Below are 15,081 nucleotides of genomic sequence, written 5' to 3'. Positions count from 1 at the left end.
TGTGGACACCCTAACTAAGTCATCTTGCTCCTATATTTATTGTTCGGGCTCAGGAACTAGAATAATTCTCTATTTTGCATAGAATCTTTATTGTTTTATGTATTCTTTAAGTTATTCCAGATGTTAGCCATCATAAAAGGTCACAAAAAACAATATTTACCTTTTATTAACTAGTACCTTTAAGTCACATCAAGCAGATAGAAACAGCAACAAATTAATTTCTGAGTCGAATTCTTTCCTACTTTTTGCTTATGAATTATGGTAAAGACTGAATATACAGATGAAGAGAGAAATTTTCTACTGAATTTATTCTATTTTTGGTTCAATTCGATCTCGCGGAAAAACATTATTTAAAAAAAAAAAAAAAAAAAACAACTTTCATTTTTAATTTTGACTTCACTTAATGTGGGGGAAATACCTTTCGAATTCATGCAAACATTCTGTAATCTGAAGGAACATAAAATGTATCGAATTCTGCCAAGATCCATGAGAGACAAAATGCAGTAAATATCTGAATTCTGTAGCTTCCCTATAAAGCTGACCTCCTGAAGTTGGACAACTTTTGGGATTTTCTTTTAATGGACGGTTGAAATAGCAAATATATAGTGATATAAACTGAAGTATCATTTTTGGAAATAGTGTAAGTGAAATCAATTTTTCATTATTATATAAAGGATAATAGTTTATTTTATACCAAACCGAAAGTTAACAAATAAAAGAAAAACAACACTACAAGTTTGATATAGACAGAACTAATAATAATAATAATAATAATAATAATAATAATAATAATAATAATAATAATAATAATAATAATAATAATAATAATAATAATAATAATAATATAAAAACGCTGCAGTTACTCACTCAAGAATTGCTGTTTGACTTAAGACGGTCTTAGAAGAAATCTTTCACAATGACGCTGCAAATATAATTCATTAAATTCTTAAGTAAAGGGCACGGTGGCTCATTAGTAGAGCGCTTACCTCTGGCGTGTGGGGTCCCTGGTTCGATCCCCGACCAATTAAGTTTATGGCGGACAACATCGTGGTCGTGGGTCTTCTCGGGAAATTCCCATTTCCTCCCACTTTCTCATTCCACCAATTCTTCCATCATCATTCACTTGCTTTAATCATCGTCTCCCTTAGCCTAACAAGCATAATCATGGGACGTTCAATTCAAATATCGTAAACATTTTGTTGTTGTTGTTGTTGTTGTTGTTGTTGCTTAGTGTCCTCATTGCTCTAACTCCGACAAATCGAACTATGATTTCCAATATTGCAGAATTTGAGAAACGACTAAAATAATAACTGTACATACACTTTTAATAACGATTCTACAGTGAAACAAGAAGTTACATATCATTATATTTTGAGAGAGAAGCGGCAACAGCCTCTCTCAAACGGGGCATTTGATGATAACCGTAGAGGAAAAATTACTTTTTGAATAATACAAATTTTATTTTACAAACTACTTTATGTTAGTGTCTAAATATGCTGAAAATGTATTGCGCATGCCCTAGATTGAGCTCGCAGAGTCAATTTGAACCACTGCCTTAAACGAACCCGGAGGAATTTCTAATATATTTGACTACGGTCTTATTTATAAGACAAACAAAAAGAATTTCATAAATAATCAAATAAATGGACAAGAAAATACCAAAGTAGCAAATAATAGAAGTTGCAAAATTTATCACATTAAACTGGGATAAATTAAAGGTTGGGGTGATGATGAGTTTTATAAAAAAGTTAAAATATTACGCTTTCAATATGTATCAATTTTATTTTCTTGACCATATAAATAACTTCTTTAAAGTATCATTACGAAGATAGTTTATTATTATATTTCAGATAGTTTATTATTATATTTCACATTGTAATAATGCGTGTTTTTGTTCTTAAACAAAGTAGTTGTTGAGATATAGTAAGAATATTTATAACTCAAATTGTAATACTTCAACTGTAATGTAAAACTCACAGAAAATCACTCTGTTTCACTTTTGAAAGCTTTATGATCGAATCTTAAAACAAAGTGCGTTAAAAATTCCTTAAAATTAAGTTTAATATTCAAGTACGCCTTACACACAGTTGAATGAAACTCGACTTTTGAATGCTAGTTTTAGCATCAGTTGAAAAACATTGGCAGACGCAGTGGGAATCCCAGCACGAACATCATATGCTAAAGGTGGTCTTGTGCCGTGCGAGCAATTTTAGCTATTACTTTTTCTAAAGCGTACAATTAGTTAGTATGTATTTTCGTTTGTTGTGTTATGTGCAAATTGCAAACACTAATTATTATTTCACCATGAATCCTAATAGGGAATACAATAACTCGAAGATCATTGGAATAATTAAGATATACTATATAGTATTGAAATAATTAAGATATTTTTACTTTCTTACCAATTTTGACATTTTTAAATAATTAATTTAATTTGTTCTATACTGTTTAGAAGTGCAGTCATTTTGGAACCAACAGTAAGATTATGGTTTATTTTTATAACATCTTTTACATTGCTATAGGTACATCTTTTACAATAGGAGTCTCAAAATCTGCCACATAAATACTGATTGGGCAATTACATACGGTAATCTTATAAACATCGGAGCTATGGCACTACGAAGAAAAAAAAATGTAGAATGAACCAAACATATCAAAGAAATAAAAGTGAAGATATAAAATAAAGGCAAAGAAAGATTAGATTTGAGACGGTCATAAAAAATAGTTCAGAAGATTGAATCACATGTAAAGCAGACCGTCTAAGAGTAAAAGAAAATCTATATTATAAAAGCTCGAGTCCATTAATACTGGTAAACAATGCGTACCTTAATTCTCCACTAACAGAAAAAAAGTATTAAGTCATTCAACACTCAAACATTTTAGCTTCATCTTCAGAAGTAAAATGTACTTAAAAAAAAAATTAAAAAAATAAAAATAAATAAATAAATAAGACAAAATATATTAGGTTAAGAGTGAAATAGTAAAAACAAACCATATTTATACACTTTGTATGCCTGAAACAAATATATAAAGAAGGATGATTTGCTTTTGTTTCGTAATTCAGAATTTTACACCTATCCTGAGGAATTCTGTATATAATTATAACCAAAACAATCTTTCTTCGTTGAAACCCTATATTAATCAGTAATTATCGACAAATTTTTTACCTAAATTCTCAATCTGTATTTAAATAAGCAGAAGTGAACTGCACTCAGAAGCCCTCGGCCTGTAAAGCTGTGGAACACAGCCTCTGTTGCCAAACCGAACCTGCCTCTGGTCGAGCTCAGCCAGCAAATATACCGATCTTTATTTTTTAGACCAATTATGGGCAAACTATGGCCCGTGGGCCCCGAAAGTTTGTATCCGATGCGCTACACAATTCCTAAACTGACGAAGAGAAATAGGGTTACTTTGAAAGAGCAGTTACCGAGAAATAAAGTATTACATAGAAGGCGATCCAAGCTTGTCCGAACCCAGTCACCAGATATAGCAATCTTTACTCCTCAGATTATAAGCTACTTGCCCACCAAATTTCGTTCAGATTCGGTCAGTAGTTACCGCGAAATAAAGTACCAAATATATATATATATATATATATATATATATATATATATATACACGTAACTTGAAGTGAAACTATAAGCTTTCGCATGCTTACGCCGGGAGCTAATAATTGAGTGTACTTTATAAAGGCTTATTCAAAAAGCGCGCCGGTTTTGGATCGTCTGGCAAATTCTTGTTTCTCGGTTGCCGACATTGTTTTGTATTGTTGATCTATCAACAAACATGCCGATTGTACCTTAGTCTGAATTTCTCGCGTATCTTCAGCCATGAAGCAGTTTACTGTAGCGCAACGTGTGCTAATTGTGAAAACTTATCAGAACGGAGAAAGTTATGCAGCAACTTCGCGCGGTTCTGGAGCAAAATGAAACACCGAATGAATCAATAGTTCGCAGAGTTATAAAAAAATTTCATTGAAACGGGTTCAACGGTGAACATTAAAAGTCCTGGGCGTCGTCGTGGTGGTTATTATCAGCAAAACATTACAGTGGTTCGTGACAGTGTCAGGCAGCCATAGCGAATTTCACGAACAGAGTTTTTGCATGCCAGCGCAGTAGAAGTGGTCATATGCCCGACGTCATTCACCATACCTGAAATCAGAATGTGTGATGAACATGTTTATGAATTTTGTTAGTGTTTTGAAAAAATAAAGTTATAATTTGATATAACAAAACCGGCGCGCTTTTTGAATAAACCTATACATATACATAAACTTGTCGTCCGGATTTTTTTAGGACGATGATTTTCATTATTCTTGCTGACATTGTAACGGTATCTCCCTAGGTACATAAGATGATTCTTGTCATGTCTCTCAATGTAAATATTTCTATTTCATGCTTATTTAATTGTAATTCTTTTTACCCTTCATTTCATTCTTCATAGTGCCGGTATCTTTGTTCAGGAAAACGCTAACACTTCAGTCTGCAAAAACATTTGAGTGTTGACAATGCTTAATACCTACATTATCTTTATTTCTAGACCAATTCCACTGTTTTATATGAGGTCAATCCCACTGTCATTTTTCTGTTTTCTTTGGAATGAACTGGTTTGATTCTACTGATTTCTTCTTTGAATCTACTTAAATGTCCGCTACTTCGTGAAAACTAAAATTTGTGAAATTTAATTTTAATATTTAACAATCAAATTTAATTAAAGTAACATTACATTAAAATTCCAGTTTATTTATACCGATCACATTACAGTAAATCAATGGGAATATATATATATATGTATTTATATATTTAAAAAATCCAAATCTGATTTACACCTTTAAGTGACTGAGTTTACACGTTAGTACGTACTGTTTATCGCGGCTGAAAAATCAACTTACGGAGCAGCAGATTTAAACGGGCTGACGATGATTTGCCAAATAAAAATTGGTAGAAGTGTTCTGTAAGTGGACATTGTTAAATACGGAGGATAAGGAGAGGGAGATAATATATATATAATGGGAGAACGCATAAGAAAACTTGAGAAAGGTGTCTCTTAACCAACAGTTCTGTCTGCTGTGTAGCAGAATATTTACTGTTGAAGAACTACAACTGATTCAGAAAACTACTCATAAAGTTCCTTGTATTCATATATTTGCAGATATAAACAATACGAAAAAGCAGTTTTCTTGTTCGTAAATCAACCAACAGAACCGCATTTTACTTCTTTACTTAAAGTACTAAAATTTTACTTCCTTCTCTTTTGGAGAATACGACTACAAAACTCAACGTAATTGGGTGTTTCTTTATCACCATTACCACTGATTTTTTTTCCTAACAATACATAAGTAAACCATACAAAATATTCAAATGTACACAACATATACTGGGTGTGTTTCAAAATATAATTTACTATATAAATATTTTCAACACAAGAAAAAAAGCTTTCAGTCATATTTACAAACTCAAAAATAATATATTTTTTTATATTATAATAAAAAAAAAGTACGCACAGCATTATTTACAATAAATAAATACAAAATGGTATTTCTTAGTAGCATTCCCCCCTCCCCTTCATTACTTTTCGAGAGAAGTTTACACAAGTCATTTTGAAATTATCGATTGTACTTCTTTTGTGTCACAGAATAAAAGGCTCAGTCTACACAAAACATAACATTGCGTGAGAAGAAAAAATAAAATTAAAAGTAAAAATTCCACTTCTAATCAAAGATTTATCTACAAGAATATCTAAGCTACACAACACTGACTGAGTAGCCGAAACACTTAAACTTTAACAATGAGATTTTTTTTTTTTTTGTTTCTTTCGTCAAGCGAAAGGAGAAAGAAAAAAATTCATATATTGACAAGAAGTGTGTCTAAAGATAGAAAACACTCAAAGTCTGAGTAAGTGAAGTCGATACATGCCTTTCATCAGATGTCAACAAATTATATATATATATATATATATAATTAATTTAATGTTATTTGCTTCCCACATTTCTTACAATTAGCAACTAATGCTAACACTGTCAACTCGTGTTGCAGATGTCCTGTAACAGAACCGATTAAGGCATATGTGAAAAGGTTACGTTAATATTTATACATAGAGAAATATATGTTGGAGAATGCACATATATTATCCATCTCGTATCTTTAAGGTCATACATTTGTGTTTTTACATTTCCACATTTACACTCCTATATACAACAGACTCGTTGAAAAGACCTATAAAATTATCTTTTTTCTTTCTTTTAATAATCCTTTTAAATACAAGATGACTTTATATATATATATATTTATATTAACTCCATATGTTATTCAGTAGCAAGTGAATACTTTCACCAGCTTAACATTTCGTTTTCTTTTAAATTTGAGAAAAATAACACGTTTAACACCAAAAAACTTCCCTATTACAGTTCGTGTTATCACATAATACAACAAATAACAGTGCTTTTTTATTATAATTATTAGTTTTCATCGCACACTACCCTTCGACGTCAAAAATTTATTCATTACTCTGTCTTTTACATTTTTTTTTACAGTATATCTTCATATTCTGTTTATCTGTCCCGATGATATCTTCACAAATGTTCAGCATGTCTAAACATTGAAAAAAATAAAAAGATTCACTATTCTAGTGTCTTTTAACCATGAAGAACTTTCAACTAGGGAAATAATTGTAACGATAATATTAACGAAGTGCAATATTACATTTCGTACTTCGCTTTCAACAACTGGGTTTGGAGCGCGAAAATATTGGATATTCGAGAGAGAAAGAGAGAAAAACTATTTTTAAAAATGCAATGTAAATAATGCTTTCACAATTAACTCGGAATGAAAACAAAAAATATTACGTTAATAGACGAACAATAATAATAATAAAAAAGCTATTTCTCTAAAGTTCCATTATACATTTCAACTGTTTTAAATACTTATGTGTAATCTTATTGGCTCTTCTTGTACAAGTTTTAAAAATGACAACACTTTGAAGTACAGAGTTTCTCTCAAATCTTCTTGATATTCCCATTCACACACGTATCACTTCATAATCTCCAAAACACGCGAGGAAAACAGTCAATTGACAATCTGTTTCTCACCTTCTGATAGCGATTTTTTGCACTTACAAGAAAAACTAGCACTCATTTTGCTACATATTTATGCCTTTCTTCTTCTGTTGTGTGATGTATATACATACATATATATTTATTTATTTCTCACTAAGACTGATGCATCATCCACGCACATGAGAATAATTCTCAAGATGAATAAAAGAAATTAAGAGCTCTATTGATATCATAGTCTGCTGCCAAAGCTACTTGTACTAGCTCATCTCTTGGAACGTGATCACCAACTATGTCTCGTAACTGGCTTAAACAACTTTCTAACCGTGCTGAATCTTCTTGGGTCAAGGGAAGTTCCTCTAGTGAACTGCTATCAGAGGCTTCAACCTACCAAAAAAGACGTAAAAACTTACTAATTTTAACTTCATAGAAGTATTCTACTTGTCTTACGGTACTATATAAAACTATAAAGAAGTCACATTTGTTCGTCCGTATCGTCCGTAACTGATGGGAACTTTTACAACACGAACAATACACTCACGCTAAAACCAGAGAAATTCCAATGCAATATCTAGGCAATGAATTATATTTTACTGAACAATGCCCAAGAGTTGCCTGCTTAATTCAGGATCAGGAATGTTAAAGACTACTGCTAGAAGCTCAGTGGCAAAGTAATTACCCAGCAACCAGAAGACCGAAGTGCGATTCTCTGCTAATCTAGGGATCAGAAATACATAGTTTATCCAACAGTTTAATGTACAGGTAGTGTGTGTAAACGAATTAATTTTAAAATGCTCAATACATAACACACGTATAATTTTCATTTTTAGGTTATCAGATTTGAAACCTGGTAGATATTCCTGTTCCACATCTCATATCGAGTTGACTTGATTTTGAGTTTAACGTCTCTTTCAGCAGCGAGGCTATACGAGAGGGAACTACTGATTAACGTGGAATCCGAACTACATGAGTTCCTGCCCACGTCAAAGGCGCACATCTCATATCCAATAGGACAATTTGAGTTTCTAACAAAAGAGAGCTTATCAGCTGTTGACATGTACGCCTATACAGTGAGAGACAATATAATGACTGACATGAACAATATTAAATGTCGAGTAAAGAAGTTTACAGAAGTAGAACTCGAGACGAATCCACAATAAGACGACCGTCAAATTTCGGTCAGAAATACGACTGTCCAGATTTTAATTAATGATAATTGTAACAGACTTAAGAGTTCAACAATCTACGGAGATGTTATTGCAATATACAAACATTTAACGACTTTTTTTTACCTTGTCCTTCACTATTCTTCCAGTTAGTAAAAACAGTTAAGTAAATACATACATACGTACATACATACAGAGCGTTTCCTAACACATTGTTGTAAATACTCTGCTAGCTGACATATCACATTTGTGAAAGCTATCACACAGTTAGTTACTTAAGATCGAAATAATGCTTTGAGACTGTGTGTAGCGTTATTATGGATACGGACACAATAATATACTTCATTTCTTTCTTCGAAGACGACTTGAATGTGTGTCTAAACTAAGTATTTCCTACAATGTATTTCCACATTAAAATTTCATGGGAGTTTCTATTTGTTGTATTGCATATTTTCAAAAGGGTGTTCTGGCTTGCAAGTCAGGCTAGAATGAAATTTATATTTAATTAATGTATTCAAAAGGTTTATAAATTCAGGATAATTCGTCTCAAAAAACCGAAACTTTTAGTGTTTAAACAGACTTTTCAAGACAAAAATTAATATTGAACTAGGTCTTTTCTCTAGGTGCTATAAATGATTAAGATATTTAACTTTGTACTTTCCAACTAGCTTGCACATTAACAGAAACTTTTAGTTTTAACAAAACGAGCATCCTAGAGAAAATAAATGTTGCGTTAAATAGCTTTAAAGATTCATTACACCACAGTAGCAATCATCCATTGTAGGTTATGGAAGATCTACAAATGATGACGCTTGCAGGTTTTATTACGAAAGGCAACGGGCCAGCCTATCGTACTGTTTGAAAAGTCTGTTTGCAACAATGAAACTTTTGTAATAATAAATCTAAACATTCGTATTCAGTCACAAAATTGTAGCATTCCAATTCCTTTGCTTCCTTCTAAAATAAAAACTGACTATTTACTGCTTGGATTAAATTTTCGATATTATTAAGTAACCTGCGGAAATGTAAGTGAACAACATAGTTCTATTTTACAGAACTGAAAATATTTCATACTTACTTCTTTGCTATTTATATGTAGATTGGAAGCCATTTCTTCAATATCTGCTAGGCTTGAAGATACTGAAGTTGGTGTATCAGGACTAGGGCACTGCTGGCAACTCAAAAGTTTTTCTGTTGTTTGAGATTTCCTATTTAAAAATTAATAATAAATATGTATTATGAACGAACAATATTTTAAACGTAGAAAATCAGAATTAAATACTTTGAAATGCGCAATATATAAGGAAAACTAGAAAGTAAACGAGTAAGTTTTTAACAGAAAAGCAAGTATGTGTTCACAAAAGCTGAAGTACATATTTTGAAGTGTAAACATTCCTCTCCTTTTCTATATTGTAGCCATTGACACTGAGGCATTTGTCCCAACTTGACACTAAGTTTTCGATATCCATGTGGTAAAATTCGTTTGGTTGGGTGCTAAACCATCGATACACGGTTGTGATGACCTCACTATCACTGCGGTAGTATTGGCCGGAAAAATACTCTCTAATGGTCCGAAAAGATTGTTGACAGCGCGAGGTCTGGACTACATTCTAGATGTATACGAATTTCCCAATTCTAAGACCGAAATTTTTGCAACACACTTACAGCAACACAGGGACGTGTTGTCATGCAGAAAGATAGATTGTCAACAATTAAGTATGGCCCAATACGTAGCAGCATTAACGATTTGTCCTTTTACTGCGAACTCAACAAGAATCAACACACTGCCTCTTCCAAGAGACGGTGAGCAAAACCTTTCCTGACGGGCTTATCTCGAATTTCTTCGGTGGAGGCAAGTTCGTATGTTTCCACACCGTACTCTGGAGCTTTCGTTCCGATGTGTAATGAAACAGTGGTATGAGCTGCATGGAGACCCATTTTCCTAACATTTTGTTATATCCAAACGCTTCAAGGATAACTCAGTATGTAGTCATATAAAATGCTTACTTCATTCGCTATTGTTTAGCGTCAGCCTGCTGAATCACTTCATTTACTGCGTCGCTTCTGTGTGGGATATGCGCGACTGTCCGGAACGAGTTTCATTGAACACACTTAGGCACCCTGCTTTGATATTCCTTTCTGGCCTTTGCACACCAGTTACCCACGTTTGTGAATATTACGTACTTATCACCATATGTTTCATACAGCTGAAATAAATTTCAGGTAGTTTCTACCCTTTTCAACATAGAAATCTAATCACACTTCGCACCTCCACCGATTTGAACCTCTTAAGCAAAGTTACCATTTTGAAACAATTATTTACTTGAAGCTATCTAAGAAATAAGTACACAACTGTATATTCTCATACATGAACACAACAAAACTGAGTAACACTAATATCATACAACATACAATACAAATAAATTTATACTTTCACAATTAAAAGCCAGTCAATGTATCCTATCGCAAATCCAATCCAGCACCCAAAATTCTTATCCTGGAAATCCAGTTTTACTCTAGCTTCATACCTTCCTGGCCTATCCAAAGATCTCTGCCAAGGCTTTCCAACAAGAAAATTTATACCATACTGTGTAACTTCGTTTACCAATACACCTCCACGTATTTTCCACCTCAATAATAGAGGTACCATCATCCATTCTAGGTATTTAGCTTCTCTAAAGATAAGGCTTGGAAAGTAACGACATTAGGCTGAAATTAAATGTATGCTGTACATATCTATTATCTTGTAAAATCTGTAAATTTTGTTTAATAATGACAAAAATTATTCTTCTCCATCATTATCAACGTGGAGGTGTATTACTCTATACTGACACGTAGATGAGTATTTGTAGCGCCTGAACAGGAACTGTTTTTCACATACTCACAGAAGTTTATATATTTTAGAAGATAATTTGAAGCATGCTAGAAATGACCGGATCTGAGTCTTTTTTTTTAAGACTCGAACCTGAAACCGAGATTGGGATCTAATGATTTGGCATGTTAGTATGAGTATGGCTGGCATTTGAGTCATCCCGCTGTTGATACATGAAAATAGCAGAATCGCTTAATTATAGTTCGTCGAAGATAGTTGCAGGACTACGATTGAGAAGTAAGGAAATAAAAAGTCAAATATTGACTACTTTGTGGTTTCTTTCTCCATCACAGTCTACTCAACAAAACATCAAATGCACATTTTGTAAGATAGAAAACAATTATTTTTATGAAAGATGAAGAAATTATAGTATGAGCATTGCAAATAAACAATTAACATATTACAAGGCATGGATTTTCGTATCTCTTATCTGGATTGGAGATTTCGAAATCACTCAAATCACATGGTTTTGAATCAGGATCCAAGTTTCAAATACTGACACGAATCTGCATCTGAGATTCGGACAACGAAATTTTTTGGCTATTCCTAGTTGCATATAACTTTAATTCTCAATAAAAGAAAGGAAGAGAAAACCTATATACCCATGTTAATTAGACATTAACTTACACATCTACATAGTATATAATTAGCAAAAATGTCTGACATGCACCAACCGATTGAATTATGACGTTCACTGAATTATGACGACATACTAAAATGTTGTGGTCCTTCTTTCGTCTTTCGTACAGCAATGATCTGATGTGGCAGGGATGTAATGAGATCAGTTGTTGTCAGATGGTGTGATCACTTAAGCTGTGTGTAATGCACCTTTAATACGTCACACAGATGGGACTATCTCACGAGAATGAATGTGTCATTTCATGGCGCCCTACATATGTTCATTCTGATATTCGTTGAGTTCGGAGGTCATGGGAGATGCTGGAAGTCTGGACTGTCTTTCTTGAGTTATTCCCACGTATCCCGTGTCCAAGATGTGATATCGTCTTGGAAAAGGCCACGCATAAGAGGAAAGTGCAACATGATAGGATGTGTCCAATCTGCCAGAAGATTGCCATACTGGACAACACTCACCGCCACCGGCCTGCATTATTTCATACCATGAACAAAGGTTCTAGTGCCTCATTAGAAAACCGCCAAACACAAACAACCAGGGAGTGAAATAAAAATTGTGACTCACCAGACCAGATGACTTTCTTCCAGTCTTCTATCATCCAATTCGCATATTGTTACGTCAGGCGATTCACTGACAATGCTGAATTCAACATTGATGATTGTTCACTAAATTAGTAATATATACGGAAAAGCAAGGTGTTTGGGTTTACTTTATAGAACAGATCCTCAACCAACTTACATTAACAATACTTGACACTTACCATTATATAAAAGTATAGTAATTGTCCTTACCTTGGCTTAACCCATATTACTAAGTCATATATTTCAGCTTGAAGGTCCTGCGGCAACTCTTCAAAAAGTTCGCTGTCCATTATATCAGGATTTAGGGAAATAAAGTTTAGACACGCGCTCTGAAATGAAATGCACATAAATTTACACAAAACGTATACAAATCTAAAACATAATATGTGTTAATGAACTATATCGACAAACTGTAAGAGGTGATTCCTCACATTAAAGTAAGACAAAAAGTTTATATGGACCTATAGGGAAAACTGCATAGTTTCAAAGCTACGGCTGTCCAAAATCGCGAAAAAAGCTAAATTTCATTAAACCCTATTTCCAATTCGGAAAACTGTGGATGATGGTCCTTTTCAGCGTAAGGGAGGTCACGCATATGTAATCCAAAAATGCATATTTCATCAATGTTCAATGGGTGTGCCGGGTATTCTCTACAGGTGCTATTCTCAGATATGCTCTCAACAGTGTTTTCAGATATGCCCTGATTACAACGTGGATCCAAATAGGCAAGATGTAAGCCTTGACAACAATGGACATCCAATGCTCCGGAGGGAAGTCAGAAGTTTTAGGAACCGCGCAGCTCTACGTTCTTTTGCGTTTGGAATAACGTGTGCTGAGATGCAATTCTTCGCTGTATATTCCACGTTTTTTCCACTTATAAGCATGAAAGAAAACATCGCAGCACGCGTGTTCCCGAATACTAGAAACGGTGCTGCTGACGGCCCTTAACATTTCCGACATCCAACCAAGGGATACCGTGTTTACTGCTGTCAAAACTTATCGTTTGCGTACTTCGGACCATGCATAAAGTTAGAGCACATCTGAAAATTCGGTTCATGGCATGTCTGGGAATTACATCCACTGAACCAGTGGTGCTATTCTAATTTATTAACAACCGGTTCTCTCTCTCTCTATATATATATATATATGTATAGTGTTTCTAAAATAAAGATGCCGGTACGCTGGACGTCAGATTCATTATGATTAAAAAGCTGCATACCTTTCAGGGTAATAATAATAATAATGAGCACAATATGCAGCACAATTGGCTCCCATTGTTCGGACTCGAACCTCTACACTTTTGTGAAACAGCAAAGGAACACGATAAAAACTTTGATTTTCAATAAAACTACATATTTACTATTTTATATTTTCGAAGTTTCTCGTCAACCGCTTTTTAACACAGAAGAGGAAATATTTTGTTCACATTAAAAAGGTTCCGGTATGTCATACCGTTGCATACCTCCAGAAAAAAAACACCTTTACGACGGATAGGTAATAAATAGATATAGTTCAACTTGTGACATGTAGTGATCTACACAGCATACTAATGTAAGGTAGTGTGACGAAATTTTGTAGCACTTCGAATATTTTAGAAATGAATTATCCAAGATAAACGATTGTCTAAAAGTATTGGAAAGACCTTCAACCAGCAATGGATAGTCAATTGTTGATAATGGTCTGCATGTGTATCAAATACACATAAATAACCCTTACCACTTCAGTCGTATAATCCCAGTTCTCATTCTTGATATCAAGACCATTTGAGATTACGGAATGTCTATAGCTTGTTCTGCAATATCGTATGTTTAACCCTGTAGCAGTAAGAATTTCTAAGAACAAAGACACTTAAAATAAAATTTACTGTTCACTCCGCCCTTCTTAATCTTCTAGTAAAGAGCAATGTTCTTCAAATAGGTTAATTGTTTTTCGCTGTGAAAAATTTGTATTTGTACAAGCTCTCCTTTCCAGCTGAAATTTGCAGTACATACATTTGCTATGCTAACAGAAATACAAAAGATATAGAAATCTATCTGCATGGTTTATTATCGATTTCCGAAAATGGGTTATGCTAAATGAAGTTGGCACCGGGCATTTTGTTTTTGGTATAAACTGTTTATAAATAATGAACAAACGAAAATTTTATGAGAACAATCGTGAACAAACGATCTGCATGGTTTATTTTCGATTTCCAAAAATGGGTTCTGCCAGGTTCAGCCACATAATTTGTTTGGCTTTCTTCTTTTACTCTTGGTTAGGTTATATCTAAGTTTGTGTGTGTACATTTACGTCCGGGTGTAAGAAGCGGTTCTGCGAACTCGAAATATTTTAACAACCGGTTCTAGCGAGCCGGTGCAAACCGGCTGAATAGCACCATTGCATTGAACATTGATCCAATATGCATTTTTGGATTGCGTATGCGTGACTCCCTTTACGCTGGTAACTATCACCACCCACAGTTTCTCGAATTCGAAAGAGGGCCTGTTGAAATTTAACTTTTTCACGATTTTGGACAGCCCTGGCTCTGAAACTATGCACTTTTCCCCATAGGTTCATATTTTCCCATAGATCCAAAGTAGCACAGACCATTTTAATTACAATATTGCATGGCATTTTAGCAAAGTAAAAAGGAAAATTGGAAAATCTCAATGAAATTAACTAACACACTAAACATGCTTTGCGAGAGGTTAAAAGAATCTTTACGACAGCTAATGAGGGTTAAAAGAATGTTATGGTAAGTCACTTCATTTCACGAATAATTATCCAATATATGACGG

The 15,081-nt window shown here is 33.7% G+C and overlaps 1 protein-coding gene across 1 annotated transcript in view; it reads right to left on the bottom strand.

Moving 5' to 3' along the window:
- Positions 1-373: 373 nt before the first annotated feature.
- LOC145680544 (uncharacterized) overlaps positions 374-15,081 on the bottom strand; it is a 66,790-nt gene continuing 52,082 nt past the window's right edge. The window contains exons 15-17 of the mRNA XM_081751169.1: positions 12,515-12,633; positions 9,296-9,425; positions 374-7,438 (exon numbers count right to left, since the gene is read on the bottom strand). Of these exons, the coding sequence (XP_081607295.1) occupies positions 7,247-7,438; positions 9,296-9,425; positions 12,515-12,633 (441 nt within the window). The 3' untranslated portion in view covers positions 374-7,246. The remainder of the gene's footprint in view (positions 7,439-9,295; positions 9,426-12,514; positions 12,634-15,081) is intronic.

This window comes from Thermobia domestica, chromosome 3 (genome assembly GCF_964235325.1).
Source record: "Thermobia domestica chromosome 3, izTheDome1.hap1.1, whole genome shotgun sequence".
Classification (NCBI taxonomy): Eukaryota; Metazoa; Arthropoda; class Insecta; order Zygentoma; family Lepismatidae; genus Thermobia; species Thermobia domestica.
This window is presented reverse-complemented; position numbering and strand designations above follow the sequence as displayed.